The sequence below is a fragment of the Hippichthys cyanospilos genome, chromosome 15 (genome assembly GCF_059441005.1).
Source record: "Hippichthys cyanospilos isolate Australia breed blue-spotted pipefish chromosome 15, RoL_Hcya_1.0, whole genome shotgun sequence".
NCBI classification, from domain to species: domain Eukaryota; kingdom Metazoa; phylum Chordata; class Actinopteri; order Syngnathiformes; family Syngnathidae; genus Hippichthys; species Hippichthys cyanospilos.
Window position 1 is genome coordinate 11,312,672 of NC_142383.1, and position 26,798 is coordinate 11,339,469.

The window sequence follows — 26,798 nt, forward strand, 5'->3', positions numbered from 1 at the left end:
CTTATTTTGAAGTTCCTCTCCAAGGTATAGTTGCGCCAACGCTCAACCATCTTGATAGTCTTTGGTTCACAGAGTGAGCAGTCTCCAATGTGAACAACAGGGTGCTGTTCTGAAATGACGTTCCCATGGTGTTGTTCTGAAATAAAGTTCAAATCCTCTTTTTTTTTTTTTTTTAGTGCAATGTCATGCGGGCAACAAAAATAACTAGACGGGTGATCGGTCACACTGGGCACCCCTGCTTTAGAGCTATGTCTCAGAAAAAAGTAGTCAGAGGAGATTGTTGTCACATGTTGTTGTCATATGTAGCCCATAGCCAGTACTTGCCAGAAATCTCTGCAGCTACGTATCTTCTTGCAACATCTTTGCTGGGGCTGCTTATTTTTTAATATAAATCTCAGAAAAGTCAACATTGGAGGTTTTTGTCACATGTATATTGGATATTACTTACTTAAAATCTCTGCAGCTACTTTAACACCTTTACTACCGCTGTTTATTAATAGAGGAGATTGTTGTCTAAGGTACCCAATGGCGATTACTTACTAGAAATCCCTGCAGCTACTTATATTTAGCCTCTTGTAATTCCCTTATTGGCGCTGATTAAACGTCTTGAATTCGTTACTTGGTACGGGGACACTCTGTAATTATGTTATACAAGTTAAGCATAAAGGATGCAACCAGTTCATTGCTGTAACCTTTTCAGTGTTGCTGTTGGCCTCTTTGCCAAACTATAAAATCGGGCAAAAAAACTGTTTTGACTTGCAATGTATCAGCTTCTGGCTACAGTTCAGCATGTTTACCACTGTGACTGAAATTGGTATCGATCCACTCGGCTGGCCGTTGTCAAGAAAAGCAAACAAGGGCATTTAACGAGCGTTCCTTGAAGGCACACCGCTGACGTAAGATCAAACAGCATACAGCTGGGTTGTAGGTGACCTGAACGTGTACAGGACAGTGAAAGCATGCTAATCAGTGCTGACGTGTGACAGGTAAGAGACAGCGACATGCTGAAATTTCATCCGCCAGATGGCTCGGGAGGAGGCCCTCAACCAGGGAGCACTTTCATCAATCTGATTATGCTGCCTTTATTTTTAGCCCCTCCATGGCAGTTACCAGCGGCCATTTTGCCCCATTAGCTTTTCATGCAGAGCTCTTGGACCGGTGCTGAACTACGACCAACATTTTATAGTATTAAGATCATGTAGGATATCAATCTGCTGCTGTAACTAACAATAGAAAAACACATCCATCAAACAACTGTTGAAACCGTTTCGAAAGAGGCATTCAAATCCAGCGCAAAACCTCAAAGATCACTGAGGGAACATTGCATTTTTGATGTCATTCAAAGGTCTATCAGATGGACTAGTTGAAGCAAACCATGAAAACATCTGGTATATTTTTGATACAGTTTTATTCTGAAGAAAAGGTCGTCAACTTTCTTAAGGCCTTTATTTTTTTTTCTTTTTCTTTTTTCACAAAGATACTCTAGATTGTTTGCCTTCCTCAGATAATGAACCATTACTTTTCCAAAGTTTTCGAAAATGTTTTTCTTTCATATGTTTGGTCAAAGGAGGGTCTGAAAAGGCTTGTACTAAATGTATCAAGGACTAAAGAAATCATTTAAGTAACTAAATACTTCAGTATCTGGGATTGAATGACTGCACTTTAAAAAATACTAAAGTAATCATTTAAGTACTAAAGTAATTGATCACATGTGGTCATAATTACTAAATTATTCAATTACCCTTTAGTAATTCTAAAGTTTACTGTGGTACTTTTGTACTCAAAGTATCTGATTACTTTGGGACCTAATTATCGAAAGCAATCGATTACTTTAGAACCTGATTTATTTAGTGCCAAAAATTTTACGACCCTCCTTTGGCAAAACACTTGAAAAATTGAAAAAATGACAAGTGTCTAGGATTGAATGACTACCGAGACAACAACATGAGGCAACAATCTAGCCAGGTGGATTATTGCTATGACAGTTGGTTGTCCTACAAAAATGGCCATTGTCAAAACAATCTTAAAAATTAAACATACTGAATATTTATACCAGTCCAGTAGGAAGTGATACACAGTAAAATGTGGATAGTATTCCAATACGTATCCCCTTTGTACCCTATATTGACATATATGTTAGTAAAGCACTTGACTTCTGAAGCCTTTTTCATCCAGTGAAAACTTTTTAGCATTCGAGACTGAAATTACAGTACAAACTTCTGCTTTGAGGCCTGTTTTTCAATATTGGCCTCGTACTACTATCGTACTAACGTCATTAACTGTGTTTGAGAAAAAAGACTATTAGCGTTCGTTTTCTTAGCATTTCAGTATCCAAGATAGGATGAGTGTATACTTGGGATGAACTAAGTCCTCAAGTGATTTGAGTACCTTGGTTTAAAAAAAAAATGCCATTTAATAATGTGCCAGGCTCAGATACAAACAACAGACATAAACTGATATAAACTAGCCACTAGCAAGCAGCGTTCTAGTGCCCCACATCGGCTGGTAAGATAAATGTAAATGACTCTGCACACTTTGTTCCTAACAACCTGGCAAAGTGGCCGTTCATACTGATCACATTTTAAGAAACCCTGCTGACTCAGATGTGCTTTTTCAGTCAACAAATCTGTCATTTGAACAAAATTTATGCTGTTGTGTGCTGTTAAGCACAATTAAAAATTAAGTTTAAAAAAAATGATGATCATCAAACATTTTTACAAAATTTTACAAACATACATTTTAAAAATAATATAAATCATTCATAAATAAGAGGAACACATGATTAAAGTTCCATTTTATATTTGTTTTTCAGAAAGCAAGAAGATATACTTTTTTATTTCTACCTGAATAGTCATTATCCATTTCTAATTTTCTGTATTATACATTATTATTCATGTGTGCATGATTCACATATACGGGGCTCTTGTGCGTGTCGTGACAGTCTTACACTGGCTCTAAGTGATGGATTTCATAGAACATTGACACTGATCTCTGTCTGCTTTGCCGACGCAGCTAATTCATCATCTCCCTATGATGTCATAAATGCTTTGCTTTTTACCGTTCGAACACAGTTGACCTCAACAAAAGATCCTTTTGTACTCATGCAGTTCTATTCTTTTTGTGTGTTTTGCCTACTGCTTGTTCCACTTAGTGAATATCTCCTTGGATGAGACACTGAGTGTGATTGAAAAAGACAGGGAGCAACCAGGCAGGACGTGATGAATCCCATGTTGTCGGGGGAACAAGAAAATAAGCAACAGCGTCGTGATTCTCTACTAAGCGGGGCAGTGAGCGTAGAGACATAACCCCGAAGTTGATCTCAAGAGGGCTTGCGCAAATTGGAACAACAAAAATCGAAGCTATTTATATCCTGACTTATGTCCAAAAATGTCAGGACTCAAATGTTTTTGCTAGAAGCGGGACACCGAGGGGACACGTCCACAAAGAAACGCGTTTTTAACAGCCCGTGTTGTTACATTGTGCCCATTAAGACCCGGGCTTAAAGAGCGATCTTGCCGCCTGGAAGCTTTGCCCCATGTGCTGCAGATTCAAGCTAAATGGCCCTTTTGTTGGCGTGGTGGAAGCAAATGGAGCAATGACATCATTACAAGTTTCATAAAAAGCCAATACATGATTCATGATGCCAACCGCCAGAGTTTAAACCCTCGTGGATGAAAAGCTCTCAGACCACCAGTTACCCTGTCTTGACCGCTGATTGTCAAATACGGAGTTTCATGCATTTTCCCAGCAGGCCTTTATTGATTTGTTGGTCCACATATCAAATTCTGTCTCAATTGTGCTCTGGCAATGATCTAATTTCGCTAATGCTCGCACATTTTGCCTGACCAGAGCTGCTACCCAGGCCGCTGTGTCATAAAAACTCAGCTCAAATGGACATACAGTGGAAAATGAATTGCTGTACCACATCACTATTTTCCAACACCACACAATCATATATTGTGCCAGAATTCTAAAGATAAATACTTTAAATTTTGGTGCATCTTTAAGCCCTGACTGATGTGTTGTGACACCCCATAGACACATTTTGGTCAACGAAAGTTGCAGTACTTTTCGTTCGTTCAACTTTTGCCAAATGTGCGCTTGGTAACAGCAGTAAAGGCTAATATTTGGTGACTGTCTGGCAAAGATTTGGCTAAAGTTTGAGAATATTTGCATCCTAGGATAGACCCTGACGAGCTCAAACACCTGTTTGCAGTCACTTGCAAATGCATTCGAGTGTCCTTTGTAAATAGGTTCAAATATTTTGGAATATGATCAAAGGCATTTGGAAATATGTTCAGACGTACTTGCAAAATACCTTCAAATGTATTTACGTAATACATTTCAGCGTATTTGTAGATTAAATACTAAAAAGAAATAATTCATTTTAGCATTATACCGGGTGTTATTGAGATTGCATTATGGGAAAGAAAATCTGAGAATGAACATTATGATAAACGTATGAAAATTACTAATACACAAAGATAAAGCTGCACTGAGGGGCGACCATTGGTCAGTGCCAGCAATTTTAGCGACTCTTTTGATCTGCTCACAAAGTCACAATTGTTCTTAAGATGTCCTTAAAACATTCTGAAAGAGTCCTAATTGTTTTTTTTTGTTTGATTTTTTTGTGCTGCAACACATTCAAAAAATTCCAAATTTCCCCGCAAGGCTAGCAGTACAGACGAACGTCAATGGTTGCAACCTTGAATGAACCCCCGACGAGATCAAAGAGCCACTATCATCAGCCCTCATTGAGATGGAGACTTAATTTACTTCAATTTCAAACCTACTGGTACAATATAAACCATCCACTTAAAAAAATAGCTTTATCCCTACACCTGCACATGCTCTGTTTTTCGTTGTGTTTACAATCATGATCCAGTAAATTTGCGAAGTACAAGTGAACATCTGGCCATGTCTGGTAAATGTTTGCCACCTCGGACGAACCCTGATGAGATCCACAGAGCCGCTAGTTTTGCCGACACTCGTCAACGTTCGCCCCTGAGTGGGATAGGGGCTTAGCGCTGATCTACCTTATACCCTCCTGAGACCCAGCTTATTCATTTATATCCACTGTAGTGGACATTTGTTTTTGGACTATATCTTTTTGTCTTATTTGAGCAACCCTGCTCATTAGAGGACACACTGTCCTTTTCAATGACGTCCCTTGTTTGGGGAGGATGTAATTAATTTAGCTGGTTTGCTGAGACAAAACTGACACGACTGTGGACACAAATTAATAGGCTGGGTCTCAGGAGGTTGTAAACCACCAATTTTGACTTTATGTGCACATTTAATGAACTCCCAACATGGGTTATTTTGAAATCGCATACTGTCTTAATCCTCTGCCTGTCTTGTTGCTCACCTCTCCCCATCGTCTCTCTCTCTCTCTCTCTCTCTTTGTCTCTCCACCCTCAGAAGTGCGACTGCCTGCTCAGCCTGGAAGCATACTCGTCTGAGCAGAAGCATCGTGTGTGCCAGTGCCTCAAGGACAACATTGACAAGCAGCTCCAGCTTCAGAGGAGGGAGCCCGCCGTTCAACATTTTGACCAGGTACGAACACTCCTGGACACCCGTGGCCTCGTTCAGTCACTAAGTGTTCTCTTTGCTCATTTCCGGCCTAAACCATATCCGGTCAAGACTTGAACATGTGTGTGTGGGTGTGTGTGTGTGTATATTCGCATGCATACTCTCATTCACATGTTATCCCAATAAGCGATGTTTCCTGTGTTCTTCCTCCTGTTTGGTCGACTCTGCTTGTTGCCTGGATGTTTTATTTTTATATGGGTTTGATTCACTCTCAAGGCCAAAGGTCGTCTAGCTGGTGTCAGGCACCTTCCCATAAATCTATTACTAGAGCATTTTGACAGTCACTTGCAGTCTAACCTGGATGATTTAATATACAATATGTATGCAGGAAATACACCAACCGATCACATGGATTGTAATTCCTCAGCAAATCATATGCAAAGCAGCTTTGCAAGCGGAGCTATTGGGTCTGTGTGTGAGGCAGGTACAGCAAGTAGTGAGAAGAGAAGTCTAAGAATGATTTTTTTTTTTTTGTCTTGAAAAAAAAAAAAAGTTTGGACTTAGAGGTTTTGTTCCACTGAATGAAATATAAGTTAATCAAACGCTGCATTTACAACAACACAAAAGTGGCTTCTGTCATTTATTTTCTAGTTCTATGTTTTATTTTGAAATGCTAACCATTTAGCCTATGCTGCTGGCTGCAACATTTAGTTTCGACCATCAGGATGATTGGCTTGCTATTATTAGCTGTGGCTACATCTACAGCTGTGTGCTTTGTATTTATGTGGTAGGCTAAACTCGAGATGCTTCTGTGGTAAGCAAGCTTTATCATATAAAGAATGCACATCACTCTACCTTTATCGAAGGTGACATTGGCAAGTTTTTTAAAAGTGAATCCATCAACTCTCACATGCTCTTTCATTTTCATGTCCTCCTTCTGCCCTTCCAACCACAACAAAACCCTATAGGCTATGCCAAACACAACGACAGCCAATCAGTGTCCACTTCAGGTTTTGATTGACCTTTGTTCTTCAACCCCGACAACTCAAACACAAGAAGCATGCATGAAAACGCATTTAATCAGCATAGAGAAAGCATAAAGTTTAAAAAATTACATTAACATGAAAAGGAAAAAAAAAAACCTTCAACTAAGGCTGTAATCAATTGATTGCAATTAATTTGTTAGTCTGACACATGACCAATGTCAGTTTTTATCAATAACCCATTTTGAACTCACCATTTATTCTTCTGACTAATAAATATGGTAGCTATCTTTACATTAGGCATAGAAAATGTCTCAATAAAAACTGCAGTATAAAACTATGGGGTAGTGAATAAGAAAGTATGTTATGCTTTGACCTGAAATAATTGTTCAGAACTGAACCTCTGTAACTTTGAATCAAGGGTTTCTGCTCTGGAGGATGAATAGCTACTCATCTTTTAATTCCTTCTTTGTACTACAAAGTATAGTGCCTTCTGCTTCCAGCTTTGCTTGAAGTCAAATTCAAATTGATCTTTGGCTCAATTAGTTAAAACTACATCAGTTGATGGTGTCTTGCTCCGTACAAATAAACTATGTTATCTTTAGGCATAATGTGTGCACACAAAAGGTTTCCATTGTGTCAACAGAGTTTGGTTAGGTTTACTTGGTAAAACACACCATAAACTCTTTGCATCAGCAGATACAATGCACTCAAACTATTATTGCTGTTATCGTTATTGTTGCTGTTTTTGTTAGTCTTAGTGGTAATTGTCTTAGTGGTAGTGGTGGTGTTTGCGGTATTAGTACTCGTACTCCAAAATATTTGAGAAAAAAAAAGATTAATTGATTGACATCTGTTTTTAAATGATCTAATTAATCTCTTTTTTTTTTGTTAAATTTAAATACATTATGTTATTATGGCAGATCAAAAGAGTGATTTACAACAGCAAAATGTGACTTCAGTCATTTATTTTTCTTTAACAGATATTGTTGAAACCATTTCATCTCTGTTGTAAGTACCGTTGCAAACTTTAGTTTTGACCATCAGGGGTAGCGGTGCTGTTTTCGTCTGTCAATTGCCAAATATTCAGAAATAAAATAAAACATCGTCCATTCTGTCCATCTCAGGCAGAGTCACTCAAACGTGGGGTGTGCATGAGTTTATTTTGGCAAATAGCTTTGCTGCTGCTTGCTGTATTAGTATCTTTGTTTCAAATTTAGCTGTGGCTGCTGGATGTTTTGCACTTATGTTGTAGGCTTAACTTGAGAATGCATATCATGCTAACTGCAAAAGGTGCCATTGGGGTATTTTTATTTATTTTTTTTTATTCACCAGACCAACACTCTCACATGCTCTTCTTTTTTCACGTAATCTGCTCCTGAACTTTCCCTCCCACTCACAAAAAGAAGGTTATGCCAAGCACATTGACAGCCAATCAGTGTTCACTTTTGGGTGTGATTAACCTTTGATTTCCAACCCTCAACAACTCAAGCACAAGAAGCCCAATGCATAAAAATGAATAATCAGAAAATAGAAAGTGTACATTTAGAGTTGAAGGATGACATTGACACAATGAAAAACAGTGCTTTAAGTATTTATTGATTAATTAATTAATTGATAGCAATTAATCTGTTATTTTGACACTCTTCTTAATGGTAGTAGCGGTGGTGTTTGTGCAATTAGTACTCGTAATAGAAGAATTAGAAGTCATAGTAATTATAGTTTTCTTGTTTCCCTAAGATGAGGCTCATTTTGATCCAACAAGGTGAGATCAATAAACATTGCAAAAATGGTGTGCTTGGCAGCCAGGCAAACATGTTAAACTGGGTAAATCGATCGCGTATTGACAAGCAGCTGATTGCAGTTTCCCAACATTTATTGATCCCAGGCTGTCATTTTGCATTTCAACAACATACCACCAAAATACTGATAATGAACAAATATTTTTAAAAAAAAAAACAATTGAAATTGGGGATTTGACCCCTGATAATCTGGTAGGGAAATACTGGCCTTTTGAAAGAAGAATTCAGGAGATGGTGTCCATTGATTTGCTCATTTCCTTTTTATTACCTTTACCTTTGCTTCTTCTTGAGCTAAACATACATCTATTCGAATTAGCTAGCTCATACGGTTAGACGACCGACGCGCATCCGTCTGCACACACTTGAGCCATCTGCTCCCCGATATTAGAAGTGTTTCACTCCTTTTAACTTTGTTTGTATCACACGTTGTTGGCTAAGTGCGTTGGTGTGAAAATAACATTCACAAAATGAAGCTTAGAGGAAAAAAGCGTATGACACAAGCCTCTGTACATGATCAGTGAAATTTAATATTATTTATGAATATGCCACAGTTGCTGTTTGTGTGTGTGTGTGTGCGTGTGTTTTTTTTTGTTTTGTTTTTTAATGAATCAGCTTGTTTAATACCTCGTAAGTCATACCTTTGCTTATTTTTTTCTATGACAGGCCTGTTCCTTGTAGACCAGGTTTATTTATTTATAATACATTACAGTAAACTTATAAATGCTGTGTAAAAACGTATAACTTATGTGGGATACTAAACCTACTTAGCCATTTTCAACAATAAAATGTTAGTCTTTAATAATTTGATAACTAAACAATTTTGCAAGTAAAATAATACCTCTAAAACACATTTTGGCTGTCGACTAACAATCACATGGTAACAACTAATAACTCAGCTTGTGAACATCACATAAACCAAAAAAATAGGTGACATGATTGGTTGTTACCTGCGCCTTAAGCACATGTTTAACAATTTTCCATTGAAACCGATTGGTTGTTACCTGCGCCTTAAGCACATGTTTAACAATTTTCCATTGATGCCTAGTGCAAAAATGTGTTTTTAAAGGTACTGGTTTTCTACAAAAAAAAAAAAAGGTAAGAAATTAATGATACACAAAATAGTTTTTTACTGCTGAAATGGTTAAATAAGTGTAGTGCCCCTCTAATAACTATTTTGGTTAACTTGTTTTTATACTTGCGTGACAGAAAATCAGGTTAAAAATTAACTTGTGTACCAGAAAAATGCATTTAAAATTATTACTTTAAAGTCCCCTTGCTACAATATATTAACATACTGGTAGTAAATTGTTGGCTGGTCTGATTAAAAACCTCCACAATATCTAGGAATACAAATAACTGTTAATTAAAGGCCTAACCTTCTTGTGGTTGACAATTTGACCATTCAGATCCACTTTACACTATAAAAATAGCAGATTCATTGGCAGTTTATTGTCCATTCTTTATTGTGTGTTATAATTGTTTAAGTGTTGCGTCATTTGCGTCAATGAAAACTGCCCCCCTCCGTGGCTGAGATATTTTTAAAGCATTTTTATATTACATCTGTTTGTTAATATTTATATGCCCGCTATGGTAAACCATCATTTACTTTTACTCTTTTTTTTTTTCCTCAAACATCTCATACAATCTAAATTTGTGATGTCCCGAGGCCGTAAAGCTGTTTGCTTAATCATATTGAACATCTCGACAAATGAGTTCACTTTTGATTGCTTTTGTGCGCACTACCTCAGAGGCAAATAGTTTGATGTTCAAATTCAGAAGCACATAATTACTTGCGAAACCAAGAGAAGGGCTCAGTTTCCACTGCATGGGGTAGTCCGCTGTGTGTGTTTTTTATCGTAAAATTCCACCGACATACCACTTATTTTAGTCACTTTTACTGTGGTATATTGAGTAACAAATGGAGTGAGCGCCGAGTGAACAGCAACGTGTGGCTTCTTTCAAGTCAAATGTAGCAAAAAGGTTGACTTGCGATTGTTTACTCTAGCTCAAATATGTCTTTAGCGCATTGATGAATTTAGAGATATGATCCTGCTGCTATTCAATAGAGGGTCACATGTCCTCTGTTTGGCTGCTGTTTGTTAGATAGAAACATAAATAATAATTAAACCTCCAGAAACATCTGCTCTGCCCAATAACTACTTAATTTGCATGCTTCTTACTGTCTTTTGCCTCCCTGCTGCAGACACACATTCCTGTTCATTGTCTCTAATTAGACATGGGTGAACTGGATTTGGCTTTGCTTTACTTGTCTTTCTCTCTCTGCATGCTGTTATGGGTTTCGTTTTGCTTTCTTATTAATGCTTTAAAGAACATTGTTGTTACTACAGTAATACTCCTCTTCAACAAAACCTGCATGTGCAAAAATACCTCCCCAGTGTGAAAAAAAAAATCCATGCATTGAAGCCTTTCCTTCTTTCTGACTTCCCCATACAATGATAATGACACCTAAATATTGTTCTAATGCGACATCAAGTAAAATACCTGCTCATTTGATGGTCTGGATCAAAATGGAATAATTTGCACCGTATTTTCCGCACTATAAAGCGCACCTTCAATTAATGACATATTTTAAAACTTTTTCCATTTATAAAGCGCTCCGGATTATAAGGCACACCCTCAATTATTGACATATTTTAAAACGTTTTCAATCACAATATAGTCATACTCAAAGTAGTAACAATAATAACTCAAATAGTAACGCTAAACTCTCAATAGCATAATAACTCAATGTCAATATGACCAAACTTGTTCAACTGTAAACACACAAAAGAACCAGGTCAAGCTTACTTCATCAGTTTTCAATATTGATCCATATATAAGGCGCACCTGATTATAAGGCGCACCGTCAGCTTTTTAAAAAAAATAAGGCTTTTAGGTGTGCCTTACAGTGCGGAAAATACAGTATTTCAATTTTTTCCTTTTAAAATTCAAAGAAACTGTTGTCCCTGAAAATATTGAGTTCAACTTCCAAAGTGTCACGCCTTAGTTAACAAGAAAAAAAAAGGTCAGTGAAGCAGCATTGCACAACTTTTCATTTTCTCATTTTGAGTTCAAATCCATCAGAGTTGTTTATAATCTGGCATAGCCGCTTTTGTTTTATGGCGTTCATTAAGAAGACAAATGTCCAGGAAAGTAGTCCACTGGGTTTATTGTGCCTCCTTGACAATGTTTATGCAGTTGGTGATACAAGATTAGATGAAATTGTGCAAGTACTCGGGACAAGATGTATACAATTATTAGAGGAAAACAACATTCTACCAAAAAATGATGAAAAATATAAGAAAATATTGAAGACAACATTTGAAAAAAAAACATCGATTTCGTTCAGCACAAAGTTGAGTATTTATGAAAAATATAAATACAGTATGAGAGTGGGGAAAATGATGAAATATTAAATGAAAAATACAAAATATATGAGATGAAATTTACTGAATTAAATTAAAAAAAAATAAATTTTGGAGTTTAAAGCATACTTATGAAAAATAAATCAGGGTTACGACTAAAAATGTGAAAAGTAATTACTGTGGTGTGGGTTTCATCTGTCCTATAGCCATGTGCTTGTGATTCAAAACTCTTTTACAAATAATACTAAACATATTCTATGAAATTCACAAAAAAGAAAAACAACCAGCTGCACCCAACATACAATCCTTTTTTGTGTGTTTATTCCAGCAGTAAACTTGAACTGGGAGTGCTATTAAACAGTCTCTTCTGTTGCAATTTTTTTTTCGATATTTGGCAAACTGCTGCTTATTTAGTGAGTTGAATTTGTGCTTGCAAGTCAAAGTGAAATCGGTCAAATAAAAGTTTTTCTCTCAAAAATATTTTAAGTCGACTCACTGGTATATCATGTCATCACTGTTGATGAAAAATCGAATATTTTAAAAGAAAAACTAGTATTATGAAATGGTTAAAAAATATTGTCACATGTACAGAAATGTACTTTCTGGCTGCAGACGGGAAGAAGTTGGACGGAAGACGCTAGTAACGATAATCAAAAATCCAAACGGTAAAACAAACCTCATTTGAAATGTTATGGAGGGATTTTTGTAAAACTCTACCTTTATTTTCATGATTCCAGCCTGTCTGTGAGAGCAAATGAGATGCGGTGGTTCACAGCACAACACACTAGCAAGAACATGTCACTGGTTATGTAAGCTGGAAGCTTATTTGGTAATTGGCAAAATTGTCCCTTCTCCATGTTTTTGTCTCTCGTTCACCTCCTACCGCTCCGAGCGCATACAGTATCTCCTCAGACATCTTTTCCCTGCTCATTTGGCCCACTTACTCTCTCGTCCTGTTTAGCTTTTCTCAAATATGCTCTCTCACACACACACACACACACACACACACTCACGCTCACAGAAAGTCAGACTAGAACTGCGATGTTGTTACCCGGCAGCCTGCAGTGGATTAATTCCCCCGACCGTCTTTAAACATTAATGGCCTCCCTTCAGTGGGCTGGCGTTTAGCTTTTCTTTAGCTCGACATTAACAATTCATAAGCGTGTTGTGTAACAGAGCAGGTTCGGACCGGAGACGCGCGGGCCGGACCCAGAGAGGGCGTTGCCGAGCACGAGATCGTCCCATTTTCACTTTTAATTACATGCATTCTTCACTCTGGAAAAACATGAAGCCTTGCCAAGCATGCTGGTGAGCTGGAATAATTGAATTTGCGCGAGTTCAGTGGAACGTTAGATTTACATACAAATATGTTGCATAATGGGGTCAGCGTTTCATGCGAGACTTTAGCAAACCTTGTGAGACTTTAGCACTTGTTCATTGGCTATGTTTGTGACGGGGGTTACCAGGGATGGTATAGATGAAAAGTTGGTATTAACCGCAGATCAGGAACGAGATAATATTGTGGAGAACTGTTTAGTTATTGCAGCTTCGCTCTATCGTGGGTTGTCGTTTTTTATTGTAACTTAATTTATTGCAGTGTTACATCAATAGTTTGCGAGCTTTCTTGCACGTTTATTCCTTCTCCGCGCAATGAGCAGAAGTGGGCATTTTGCTTTTCAGTTTTCGATGCCCCGCCCCCCTTCCGTCATCGTCGGCCGTTTTTCATGACGAAAAATGGAATTGACGCTCCCTCGCTCCATCGGCCAATAGTCTGTACATCACTGACTTCCGTCATCATCACCCCCTCAGACAAAAGGGAACCTCTGTCATCTTACACAAAAATAAGAATAATTAAACCTCTGAACAAAACTCTAGGAAACAATACTCTCTAGGGCATAGGTGTTGAATTCCAGTCCTCAAGGGCCAACATTTTGCATTTTTTTACAGTTTTCTCTCCATTACACACTTGATTCAAAAGATTAGCCTATTAGCAAGCTCTGCAGAATCTTGAAAATGTTCCTAAACATTTAACAACAATACATTACATTACATTTAACAATATTCACATTTGACCGCACAACGTGTTACATTCACTACAATTAAAAAGCAAGGTTTTGCTGAGCTTATAGTGGATAATCTCTTTGTGTGTGTGTGTGTGTGTATTCTATCTTGCATTTCCTGAAAGCCAATCAGAGTGAGATTGTCTCTTTGAGGTGTGCCCACAGGATAATTGAATGCTGTCATATTTTTTATCCACAGAGAGGCATCTTAGAATACTTTGCTCAACTATGTGCAAGCAATTTATTCATTCAAATCATCTTTGAAATGCAAAGTAATACAAAAATCTCTTAATACTTATTCTAACACAACAACTTTTTACTTGAACAATAAATATGCTGAGCAAGATTGTGTGCAGTTTGCAGTTCAGTTCATGAAACCATGACTCTGAAATGCAGCACGAATAATGACTTCCGAGTCCTGCAGGCCACGTTTAATGGTGAGAAAATGCTGCACAGTCACTTTTACACTTTCTCTTTTGATAGTAGCTGCTGCATCTAATACTTTAGCATTTTGCCAGTTATTCCTGGGCGCATGTATGTTTGCTTTCTGCTGCTTTAGATTATGTTTACATTACCAAGCTCCAGTATGGCAGTTTAAACATTGACAGAGTTACAATGACAGAGGAAGTCTTTCCATCGGTCTTAGTCCATAGTTCTCAAAATGTTTTCATTCGTAATAAAATATACATACTGTACGTCCATATGTACTTGCAAGTATCCTCAAAGCTATTTTAATATTTTCAAATATTTTTAAGTACATTCAAACAGACTTGCTAGTCCAAACAAACTTGCTAGTCAAAAAAAACACATTGGTATTCCAAGCTTCTGAGAAATAAAAGAATATTTCTTGAAGGTGAAAACAGTTGCTTTTGAAGTCTGTCTCGGAACTTGCTGCGCTTCCACTTTAGAGATTCCACTGCCATCAAAAACACGTTGGCACTAATTAACGGTACAGTGCAAAGTGCTGGGAGAAGAAAAACAAGATTTTTTTCCCCTTTTCCTTTTGCTTTTCAATGTCAATGATTACTTTAGTGGCATCAGATGTCTTCAGTCCGACATGGCGGGCGACCAAGGCATGCACTGTGTAATCGACTATATTTAAAATAGCCCATCGTATACAAGCACATGATGCGATTAGATAAGGTCTGATGGAGAGCTCGCGAGCCTCACCCTGGGGTCCGGGTCTCACGCTCGCACACACACGCACATGTAAGTCTCGTGGGCCCTTGTAACATCCTGCTCTTCGTGGGTTTTTGATTCACGGATTTGATTTGTAACTTCTAAAAATAGCTCACCGGTGCAGGAGGGAGGGAGGGAGACAGAGGGACGGACACTGGGATGCTTTGCTCCCTGGAGAGTTACTTTGAGCATTTGATCTTTTAATAACCTTCACTCACGGTGTGTTTACAAGACGCTTAAGCATCCCCGCTCACCTCAGCCTCATTTGTTCTTCTTCTATTATTCATTTCCTCTGCTCTGTCCTTCACCGATTACCCCCACCCCCTTCACAACCTTCCCGGAGCTTTACCGCACCGTCTCGCTCGCTCACTATCGCTCGCGCGCACATTGGTAGCATCCCCACGCCTGAGCCAGCGACGACCCCACAAGACAAGAAGCGCCGCAGAAAGGGAAGCACACAACAGGGACGTTGGATTAGCTGCACATAAGTGTGTGTGTGTTTGTGTGTGTGTATTTCTTTTTTGCATGCCAGCCAGCTGTGGGTCCAGATGCCTGTTTCTAAGGTAATGTTTTACCTTCTGTCGGTGTAAACAATGACAATGTCATTCCAAAGGATGGGATTAATATGTGTCAATGGTTTTTTTTTTTTGAGAGAGCTTAAATTACTTGATAATTAGTTATTTGGGTTATGTTGCTCTTTTTTCTGAATTGCACGTTCATTTTGAGCAGGGCATGTGTCTTTTATTACTTGGCAGGTGCATGGTGTTTTTGTAATTGTTTTCCCAGATGAATGATTGTGAGCAAAAATCACAAGTACAGTGTCACAGGACACCAGTTTAGCTGTTTTGTAACTGTTGTACTTTTTTTTTTTTTTTTTTTTTTTTTTACAAAAATAGTGCAAGTGGACAGAAAGTCGTATTTCACTTTTTGGGATTTGTTCAACATTTCTCTTAATTACTGAGGAAATTAGTCATGATTCTTAATCCTTTGAAAATGTGCCGACTGGTAGTGTGGTGGTGCACATATCTGACTAATATCCATCCATTTTTTTATAACCGCTTATACCCACTCGGGCATAGAAGAAACATGTTTTCATTTTGATTTTGTGAACATTTATTCTCAGTTTCTTGCTAATTAATTTTATTTTTAAATATTTTTTTAATTTTATACTCAACATAGGTTACCCTTCACTTCCTCTGTAGTAAAATTTGTTGATTTATTAAAATAATCAGTGACTTTAGGTTCTAAAAAAATGAAAGTATTGTTTTATGTATGAAAGCATTAACCAATTACTTTAGGTACTAAAATACTAAACAAATTAAGTATTCAAATACTAAAGAAATAAAATACTTAGAAGTAACTAATACTGTATAAGGAAATTGATTCCCTTAAAACAGAATTACCTAAAGTAATAATTAATTTAGGACTTAACTCATGTAGTACCAGCCAATTTTTGACACTCCTTTGGCCAAAGACTTGGAAAAAATGAATAGGATATATGTAAGTACGTATGGTTGAATATCTCGAGTTTCAACATGAAGATATGTCTTTGGAATTGAATGAATTAACAAAGGTTAGAATCCGGGATTAATGTTTCCACCTTTGATTATATAGCGACTTTTTGAATGTCACACAGTTCTCGAAAATAGCGATTCAGGGTCAATCCTCTGTAAAGTTGTTTACAGTACTGTACAGATTGTTAAGGGCATCTCTGTTAGTGGAGTGTAGTCGCTTTCGGTGTCGTGTATTTCTTTTCGGTGCCTGCTATTTCTGTTCTGATTCTTACAAGGACGTGTTGCATGAATATAAACATGACTAAGCTTGTCGTGTGACATCTTGTAAGTGCCGTCTCGGCTGACAGCTTGTCACCAGGAGGAGATCAAATGAAACACTTTTCTTTTGAACTCGATGAATTGTTGCCATCTGAATCTTGCATTTCATCTCTAGTCGATACATCAAAGGAAAGATGACAGAACTTTGGGTTTTGGCGCCGACTTTATGCAGAGAATTAGCATGGCGAACTTTATGGACGTGTCACAGAGCAGCATTTGTAAGCGCTGTGATCATTGACTGATGCTTTGTTTACATTGGAGCGAAATGGGCCATGGATGTCAAGAATATGGTGGCAACCTATGACTCAGTGCAATTACAGTGTGCAAACATGTCTATATATAGTTGCTCAATACATGCAGTAAGCAGACAGAGGAATAAGGATCCTTTTATGACCTGTAGTGTACTGTTACGCAACACAACAACAGCAATTCACCGATAGTTTCATCATCCAACACATCTCTGGGATTGAATGAGTTCATTTTTTATCAAAGTGAATTGTTTCCTTATAATGGTGTAGCTATTCACAATGACAGACGTTGAGCTTGACTTTTTTCTGATTTTTTTTTCAAAAGAAATCCTGTTACGCAGAATTCACTTACCCCAGGGGGTTTCCGGTCCCTAATAACTGCGATAAACGAGGGAACACTGCATATTATAAATAATATTATTGATGCTTTTTCATGATTAAATTCAGGAGAAAAATGTATTTTTGATAAAAGTTATTTTTGATATAAATTATTTTGAGACTAACATTTTTTTGATACTTCAAAACACTATAAATCCTTTCATTTTATTAAAAAATGTACGCTTTATAATCCAGAGGTTGTCAGAAAAAAGAAAAAACTTTATTTTTGTAATATTACAACTATTCATCCTCAAAAACATTCACATTTTGTACAATTACCGCTCTTTTCCCAGAAATAGTCTTTCTTTGAAAATAGACAACTTTTGTCTTCTTTGATAGAATACAACATTACATTTGACAAGATTTTGATTTAATTCCATACAGGACTGAATGTTCACATGTAAAATTTAATCTCCCCAAAAAATCTCTCATATAATCTCTCATATACGGTAAAACTGTAATTCATAAAAGTTTTACTAAGTAGTAGTAATTTTATGAGAAAATTCTCATAAAATTAGGACTGTACCCTCCTGAGACCCAACCGATCACTTTGTACCCACTGAAGTTGACTTATGTTTTTGGTCTTTAATATTTGGTGAATTTGAGCGACCCTACAAACTCCTACGGTGCTCTTTTGAGGACACCTTGGCCTTTCCAATGATGGCTCATGTGTTTGGTTGAGTTTCGCGTAACTGTCTTACCGAGACAAAATGGACACAAAACGGGACATTAAGTCTCTGGAGAATTTAGTGTACAATTTGACAGTTTTTTTTTTCCATCTCATAATATTCTGACTTTTCTCAATAGATATGTCTTCTGTGCATCTGGTGAAACAAGATCTTATTGATAGATTCTGAAAAAGCTATTGGGATAAATTAGGCGATTTCTAATAATTGTTATAGAGCGGTCCACTCGTTTGGGACAGTCAAAAAGTGTTGTCAGTGCAAACTTTCAAGCGTTTTCTACAAATATTAGAAACGAAGTATGAGGCTTGTTCTATGCACGGTGAGCAAAAAGCCAAGTTAGGGCGGGGTCTTGTCATCAAGTGATTTTTGGATAAAGATGGACCAATGAGCTCACAGTGGTGGGTGTTTAAAGAGGAATCAAGGACATCGACAAGAATAATAATGATCTTTTCAGTAATAAAGACTATTTGTCCTCAAGAGCTTCTTTAAATTGATGTAGTCACGATTACAGAAACATAAAAAAATGATGGGGGTAATTACCACTGCTGTGAATACGAGGCTAATAAACGGCGATGATTGAAAGTAAAACCTCCAGTGGATGTAATGATATGCGCTAAGCGATATGTCTGCAGAGTTTATTGTGGATCAGTTGGCATCCAAACAAAACAAAGGAATAAAAACATCCACGCTTTCTGCTCTCTGTGTTCAACTGTCTTTTCTCGTTACAAAGACTCGGGAGTCCACCTTCTTTGCCTCGCGGGTACTCACTCTCCCCTCCCTCTAATTCACCCCCCACCTCCCCTCCTCTTCTCTCCATCCTCTCCTCTTCTGCGCTCTCTCTTGTCGGCCGAGCCCACTCTGACACAATCGCACGCAGCTCCAGCCGAGCCTCCACCGACGCTCACTTTGACAGAAAAGGAAGTAGGCCACTTGAATGGGGCCGTGCCGAGCGCTTTTCGCGACCTTGTAGCGGACGCCACAAACTTGGGACGACTTCCTCTCGCCAGGTAGGAAGGGCGTCCTTTCAATAAATGACTTTTTCTTGTCTGAGCAACAAGAAAAAGTCTCGCTTTGCTCCTGCCGGGCAGGGAGTGGTTTTGCTCATATGACAGAACAGATGTGCAGGAAAAATAGGGAAAAAGAAATAAGGTCTTATTTCTCATTAGCAATCTTCTATGATAAAAGTTGCCTCTTTTGCTCTTTTTATTATCTACTTTTTTTCTTGGGATACCATAAATATTTCCTCCTCCTTTGAGGATAAACAAGATTTGTTAACCTTAGAGCTGTTTACATCCAAGATCAAGCTGTAAATGACACTAGATTAGCTCATGAGGCACCGCCGGGCAAAATGAAGATGTTAAAGAGAGACCCTTTAAAAATCCTCTAAATCCTGTTATGGGGTGATAGAGAGATGAGAAAGAGAGAGAGAGAGAGAAAGAAACGCGCTAGTGAAGTGGGAAGAAAAGGAAGCACACTTAGGTGTAATTGCCTCTCTGGTATTCACACCGGGGAATTATGGGATTATTCCCTTATTTGAGGAGGAACAGCGGACACGTGAGTGGTGTGTTTGTTGTGTGTCGTATGGTTAGATAAATAATGGCTGCAAACATGAGCTTTACATGACAGTTTTGCATTTGAGATGTGTCCCCCGCTGCATCTCCTTCATCTTCTGCTTGTCCTTGATCGATGAGAGACACTGTTCGTTCTGCACAAACACACACATATGGACTCGCACATGTACACACATACACACACAGCGTGATTTATCAGCATCGCCAGGCTGGCTTGAACAAATGAGCTGTTTGTTACGTGCTACCCTTGGAACAACAACGTTCTTCAGAGCCTTCTGGTGATCCTGATTTGTCACACACAGAAGAAAAGATGTTCCGGCTCGCTATGGCCCATTTTGGTGGTCGATTGTGCTTTACAAGTCAATTGATGCCTTACCTTTTTCAAAGGAACATGCCTGCAACTACCAGCTGCTGGCATGGTGAGTTTTATTTAGCTACTCATTTTTTAGTCCAGCACCAGTTTGTCAGTTTTGATCTGTAAGTCCCACAGAATCTTGGCCTGGCTTTGCTCCACCACCTTTAGAGGTGTCTGCCATCTTGATTCTTGGACCTCTAATCCATATTTGGTATAGATGTTACAGTACAGTATTCTGTCTACCTGGTTAGTCTGCTCCATGTACGCCTTACCCACCAGCATCTAACACCCTGCTGTGATGTGCTAGAGCTTCACTGGGGGTTCTTTGCAAAGTCTACACCAGGGATCCTCTCTGGTGTGGTAGACATTGGCCTCTTCGTGCTTTTTTTCCAGTCCAGCCTTTTCCAGCCACTGGCATGTTTTCTCGATGTCAGCCACTCCCTCAATTTGATGGTGGTTTATGTCATGGAAGGGCTTGTCTTTCCATGACAGTCAATCCAGCTCCTTTTCCTTACTGGGCTCCTGTAGTGTGAGGCATTCACTGAGCAGTCCATCCTTGGTGGGCAGCATCTTGAATTACTTTGCATCTGCAATATCATTTGGAAATAAACAGTTGGACTAACTTCTTGTATTTATCCTTCTATTACTGTGATTTCTTCTTTATGACAGTTCTTTTCCATAATATCTTGTTAATCTCAAACATTCTTGTTACTTCTCCATTGAACCTTTTCAAGATGAATGAGAATGGTTGACTCCTCCCTTTGACCTAAATGTAAAAAGAAATATAAAACAAGATTTAATTGAAAGATGTTAAAACATTTAAATGCATCACAATGCACATTAATTAAAAAGCCTCTTAGTTAAAAAAATGATCGCCCTACTTGACAATGAGTAAATGAAGGTTGTGAAACGTCAAACAAAAAAAGCCTGGGAGACTAACTTTTATGCAACTGATCCATGCTTGATCAGAGTAAGCAATTTAGGGGCGATTTAGGCGGACATTACTTGTCCATATAAGGTCAGTTATATAGCCTGTAAAACCTCATCATCATTAAACGATTTTTGAAGAACAAGTAGCCTGTGTTGGATGTCACACTGGAAATCAATGCAATGGAGTCAAAAGCCTACTTCATTGAAAGCATTCACACACAAACACATTTACTGTACATGCAGCTATTTCTTTCTAAGGAGACATTTTCCAAGCACACTCAGTGGTCACATTGTTCTCAGCTGCTTGGCGTCATGCAGCAAAGCCAAGTTACGTCAATGACATTCTCACAGTGAACCTTCAGTGTCTATCAATAATGCCTTTACATCTTTGGACCACCAGCCCGCCGCCATTCATTTTTTTCCCTCCATGAAACTTTTACGATGATGGAATGACAAACTTCTGCATCATCTATTCTGCTTATGAAATACGTACGTCTCCTATGAACCATGTAGTTAGTCTTCAATAGTGGTAGCACCTCCTTGTTTTCATTGATCCATCGATCCGTTCACCACTTGTTCTCTTGCACCCTTCTTCCGTTGCCTGTCATATCCTTTCCAAATGGACGCCTGAGATGGGTAAATGACGGTGATTGCCTCATCGCTCTTCCGTCTGTGAAATCAAGGGGCAAGATGCTGGTGCATCACTGTGCATATGATAAGTCCATTCCGAGATGGATCTGCTATACGGACAGTCTATACGAGCCCTGGTTATTACATACAGTAGTAATAGCTCTCAAATCACCAGAGTGCAGACTGTTGTTGACATGCACTGAACAATCCACCTCAACACACCCACTGATATATTTATATAAGAATATGCTGCATGTTAATGTACGACATACATGGCTTGTGCTGAGGCAATTTGCTCATCAATTTTAAATGCTCGGAGGAATTTACTTTAATTTTTCGTGTATAGCACTTCTGTGAGACTATGATTTCTATTTATACTTTATTCATATTTTATTTATTCTGTTTATTGTCCGTAATATTAATATGCACCAACCGGAGCAGCGCTCCCATTTTCATTGTATAACAGTGTACAGTAAAAACAAAAGCATTCTATTCTATTCTATTCTATTCTATTCTAATTCATAGCAATGTAGCACTCTCAACTATACCACACAAGTGCCCCTTCAAATTACTCCAGTGTTTCCCCCAGCTTTAGGGTCTGTCTGGGGTCACTTGTTCTACAGTACTTAGAATTAGGCACACCTCAGATGGTCTTTCAGTTCAACACTATTTACCACAGAATTCCTGAGGATTAGGATCCTCATTTATCTATGCTACACACAGACCCCATTCTGAATATTTGAGATTCTCAGTCATCCCTTGGGCTTTTTAGGGGTATCTGTCCTAAGGGTACCTCCAAACTGGGCACGTCACGTTTATTATCAAGGTGGGAGATCCCGCTTCTGACACCATTTGCCACAGACCACTGAGGAATAAAACAAACCCTAACCCTAGCCCTGAGCTGAGGATCCCCTCCAAAATTCATAATGTGATGGTTTTAAGGTGAGCATCACACGTTTTACACCATTTTTCACACAGATTCTTTCCTTATAGGCGCTCCATTCGATTTGTCAAAGTACGTCACCCATCTCTAGGGTTTGACTTGATCAGCTGTTCTTTGCGTAAGTGGAGTATGGCAATAAAGGGTCTCTCAGTTAGAGATCCCACTATTGACACAATTCAACAATGAGTTGGAACCACTTCTACTAAGTTAAAAAAAATGGTTCTGTTGTCCATTTCTCACCTGAGCATGCCTTGGATTGTCACATAGTTAGAGACATTTCTGACTCTACTTGTCAGAACTAAATTCTTGAGCACCCTCAAACTTAATTTAACACATCGTCTCCTTGCGTGACAAGGATCTTTCCAGCTGGGCCTACCATGAATGATCCCATGGTCAATGATCACACTTTCTGCTGGAACTCAGAGTAGAACCCGGCACCCTGATTTGAACTCTGAAAGCCAAATTGTATACAAATTTGCATCATTCTGTTTATCAGAGGACTCTTGGAATCAGTTAGCTTACCAATCCCACTTCTAACACCATTTATCTAAACCAGTAGACACTTTCGTCAGCCCACTGGAATGTTGAGTGATATTTCTGGCCTTCCATGCCCTTTTTACCCATCAGAAATGACTTACATGCAGAGCGTGCCATTGGAATCAAATCTTAACATCCTGACAGCCAACTTGGTGTCGTGCAAATCCAGGGAGGGTTGGCCTGCACGGAGGCAACTGCGATAGCTGAAAGGAAGTGGAAGACGAACGAACGTTTGGCAGCCGGCTGTATTTCTAACCGCTTTGCTAATTGAGTTGAGTCAGATTTATTGAGACTGTGCACAGAATTGGCATGTGGCTACATTATAGCATTTATGTTGCTGTAAGTGAAGTGGGAGGAGGAGGGCAACTTAATATTATGCTTTACTCCAAAACAACCACAGGAAATTAAAGGCAGCACTGGAGGTGCCTCGCAATGATTTGAGGGGAAAGAAGGGGGATGACAGAGTTCATAGGTGGAGATGTAACATTTGGAGGCGGCACAGTAGAGCACAGCTGCTCCCCTGGGATAGGTCTCTCATTGTCATGGTAACAGGGCCAGAGGTCACACAATTGTCCCTGACTGAGTGTCCATGACTGTGTGTGAGTCCGTGTGTGCCTCAACAGTTCTATTTTTATGAGAAGTCTTTGACCTTCAGAAAATCTTAGTGAATATTGCTTGAGTATTGACAGAATTCACTCATAAGGCATCACTGACTGTACGGTAGGAATATTGAAAACAATGACAACAACAATAAGTATTTTTTTTGCTAATTTATGGTTATGTTATTGCACCTACACTCTGCAGGTTTTCATTTGTGCAGAGATGGGAAAACCAGTTCCAGAAAGTAAAAATCTGCCAAATTTTGACTTTAGCCACAGTTACTCCATTCGGCCTGCAGTCCTATGAGCTCATTAACCTTCCAGTTAAGTGGAATCACCGGTGACCAAAGCCAAACTGTGGCAGGGTTTTTATTTTCTGTTCCTGAAAATCGCATCCCTCCATTTGTGTCTATAATTTCGTTAAGTGCTTACAAACTAAAGAATTAAAACAAAAACAGTGATGTTTGGTTTGTTTGATTTCTGCAAGGTTTCTGCAACGTTGCTATACCCACCTGGAGCAGATGGTATACATGTATGAAGAATATCAACAAACAGACCTATTAGCCGCTAACTGACTTGAACTAAGCAGCTTTCAATGTGATATGGTTTGTTTATTCATTATTGCTGGAGAGCTTCGAGTCAATACATTCACCCAGTCTCGTCACATCTGACCAATGAAAAGGTCAAACACCTCATAGTGTATCAACAAAACTGTTCAAGTCCACCTTCCTACTGAATACTCAGCTGTTTGCGGTGCTCTCACGAGTAAGACACGAGCAAACGATAGACAATAAGACAGAAATGTGCGACTGGGTTCTTGGTATTCATAAGCATCTTAAATTAATTAGCTATTAATCCATAGCCTCCAATATACATTAACAAATTAATTTTTATGATCCAGAATTCATGTTAGTTAACCAATGCTAACATTTAAATAAAGCAAAAATAAAGTAACACATTTTGAAGTTGACAGACATACATTTAATGGAATAGAAATATAGATGGTAACCGATTTTAAAAGTATGGCTGGAATTAATATTCATTGTAAATTGCTGAAAATCATACATGGAGTCTCTTGAGATTTGCTAACATTACGCATGACCAGATCCTTAACAATCAAGTTTTAATCAAGTGATTCTTTCGCTTGCGCCCTGGGAAAGAGTAACACTCCTTGAGGGGATGTGATGAACATCGTCATTTCCTAATGGACTCAGCCTGACCCGTGTTTCCAGATCACTTTCCGAAGACACGGCAGCGGATCATTACCCCGAGTGTTTGAGTTTGTCTGAAGACGTTCATCCTCTTAATAGTCCATCAACATAAAAGTGCAACCCCTCTAGGTTTTTATAACCGTCTCATTGACCTTCTCCATGAAGTCTTTGTCGAGAACGCTGTTCATCCTCTTGTGTGGTAGTTAATCACTGACAACAAATGTGTATAAAAAAAAACAATCAGTTGTTCTTCACTATTAGCCTTCATTGCTTTCTTTAGGCCTAATTTGAATGACTTCCCTACTGCCTTCTGATCAATCAGCCAAGGCCCCAAATCTAACAGTTAACTTAGCTTCTTTGGTATTTTTTTCTTCTACTACTAAAACAATAAACATTGATGCTTAGGAAATGCACCAATGGCGTTGAGTTCCAAAGTCCATTGCTTCGTCGTCCCTTGGCTCCACAGTGGTTAGATCTTTAGAGTGTATATAACCCAAAACAGCCATTTGGTGATAAAAAGAACTGGAGGTGGTAGATATGTTGAGCCAATGTTCTGCTGAGCTGAAGGAATGGATTCCACTGGTTTTGTCATTATCTTTGTATTAGTTTGGAAAACAATCTTGGGACAAAAAAAAAAAAAATCAGACATGGGCACTGCCATGTTATCGATTTTTTTTTTTTTTTTTTCAGGGGCTGGGGTTTCAAATTTTACATCACTTGCATGACGCCGACACAAGAACCAGTATAACGCTGTTGAACTGTCATCCAAGATAGCATTTTAGCTTTAGCTAAAGTAATGTAAACACAACCACCAGACACCAGCTTGACTAACGATTAAATCCGTTGTTAAATATATATACTTCCTGTCGAGAATTAAACATTTTTCATTTTAGTTGAACCTGTCGTGGTCCACCTTTTTATTTTTGAATATTTGGTCATCCTTTTTAGGGGAAAACAAGTTTATTGTGTTTACAGCCAACATTAGCCGTTCATCGTCTCAATTGTCTCATTGATTATGAATACATTACAATACAATGCTTTTTTGAGGGGGCTTCTTTCCAGAAAATTTAAAAAAAAGTCTATTTTTCAGAGGCTATCCCATAAAATCCGAATGTGAAACATCTCCAGTTCAGATGAGCTTGCGTGACTGTCGTGTGTTTTGTGTGAGTCCAGTGTTGAGAGTGTTTGAGAAGGGTACAAGTGTTTCTGACAGGTGGTTCCATTGTGTCTCCTGACATAACTTCAACAGTCACGTCCTCTTTAGTGAGGACACAGCAAAAGGTGAAGGTCAGTAAGTTGAAAGAGGAATTAAATAAAAATCACGTTGTTGAAAGATCAATCTGTGATCATGCTTAACACGTGTTACAGTGTAGGAGATTTTAACAGTAAAGAGATCTCAAACTGCAACAAATATTTTTGGAACACCTATGCAACACATGCAGTACAAACAAAATTGGAGCATCAGATACATTCTTGTCATTTCAGCAGAGAACAAAAACTGTGAGTGGAATGGAACATTTGCCTCCCTCGAATCCTGCTGCAGGGACCTTTTGTTCTTTTTCTTTTTTGTGAGTGCATTTCATTGTTAATATACATCACCATGCATCACTTGTAACATCACCATGGAGCCTTTAAGTGTAGTCCCAAGGGGGTTTTAGTAGAGGGCTGAGGAGGAAGAGAAATCTCGATCACCTTTAGGCCAAACAGGAAGCAGGAAACATTTCTGCTTATATGCTTCTAAGAGGCACCTTGGCTATGCATACAATCGTCATTTAGCTTTTATTAATTAAAGTAATCACATTACCTCCCAAGAAGACGCCGTCAAACTCATTAGGGCTTTTCTTTCCTTTAAACAAACCGTCTTCACTTCAACACCGTGATTCTTCACATTTCCACTTGGACGGCGCATTCAAACATTCCTTCCTACCTGCTAAATCACAGCCGCTGTCGTGCAAAT

At 38.5% G+C, this 26,798-nt stretch overlaps 1 protein-coding gene across 3 annotated transcripts in view; it reads left to right on the forward strand.

Moving 5' to 3' along the window:
• rgs3a (regulator of G protein signaling 3a) overlaps window positions 1-26,798 on the forward strand; it is a 121,173-nt gene that overhangs the window by 55,497 nt on the left and 38,878 nt on the right. For all 3 annotated transcript variants that reach the window (XM_088434414.1, XM_088434413.1, XM_088434412.1), the window contains one exon: window positions 5,422-5,556. In XM_088434414.1, coding sequence (XP_088290540.1) covers window positions 5,422-5,556 — 135 coding nt within the window. The remainder of the gene's footprint in view (window positions 1-5,421; window positions 5,557-26,798) is intronic.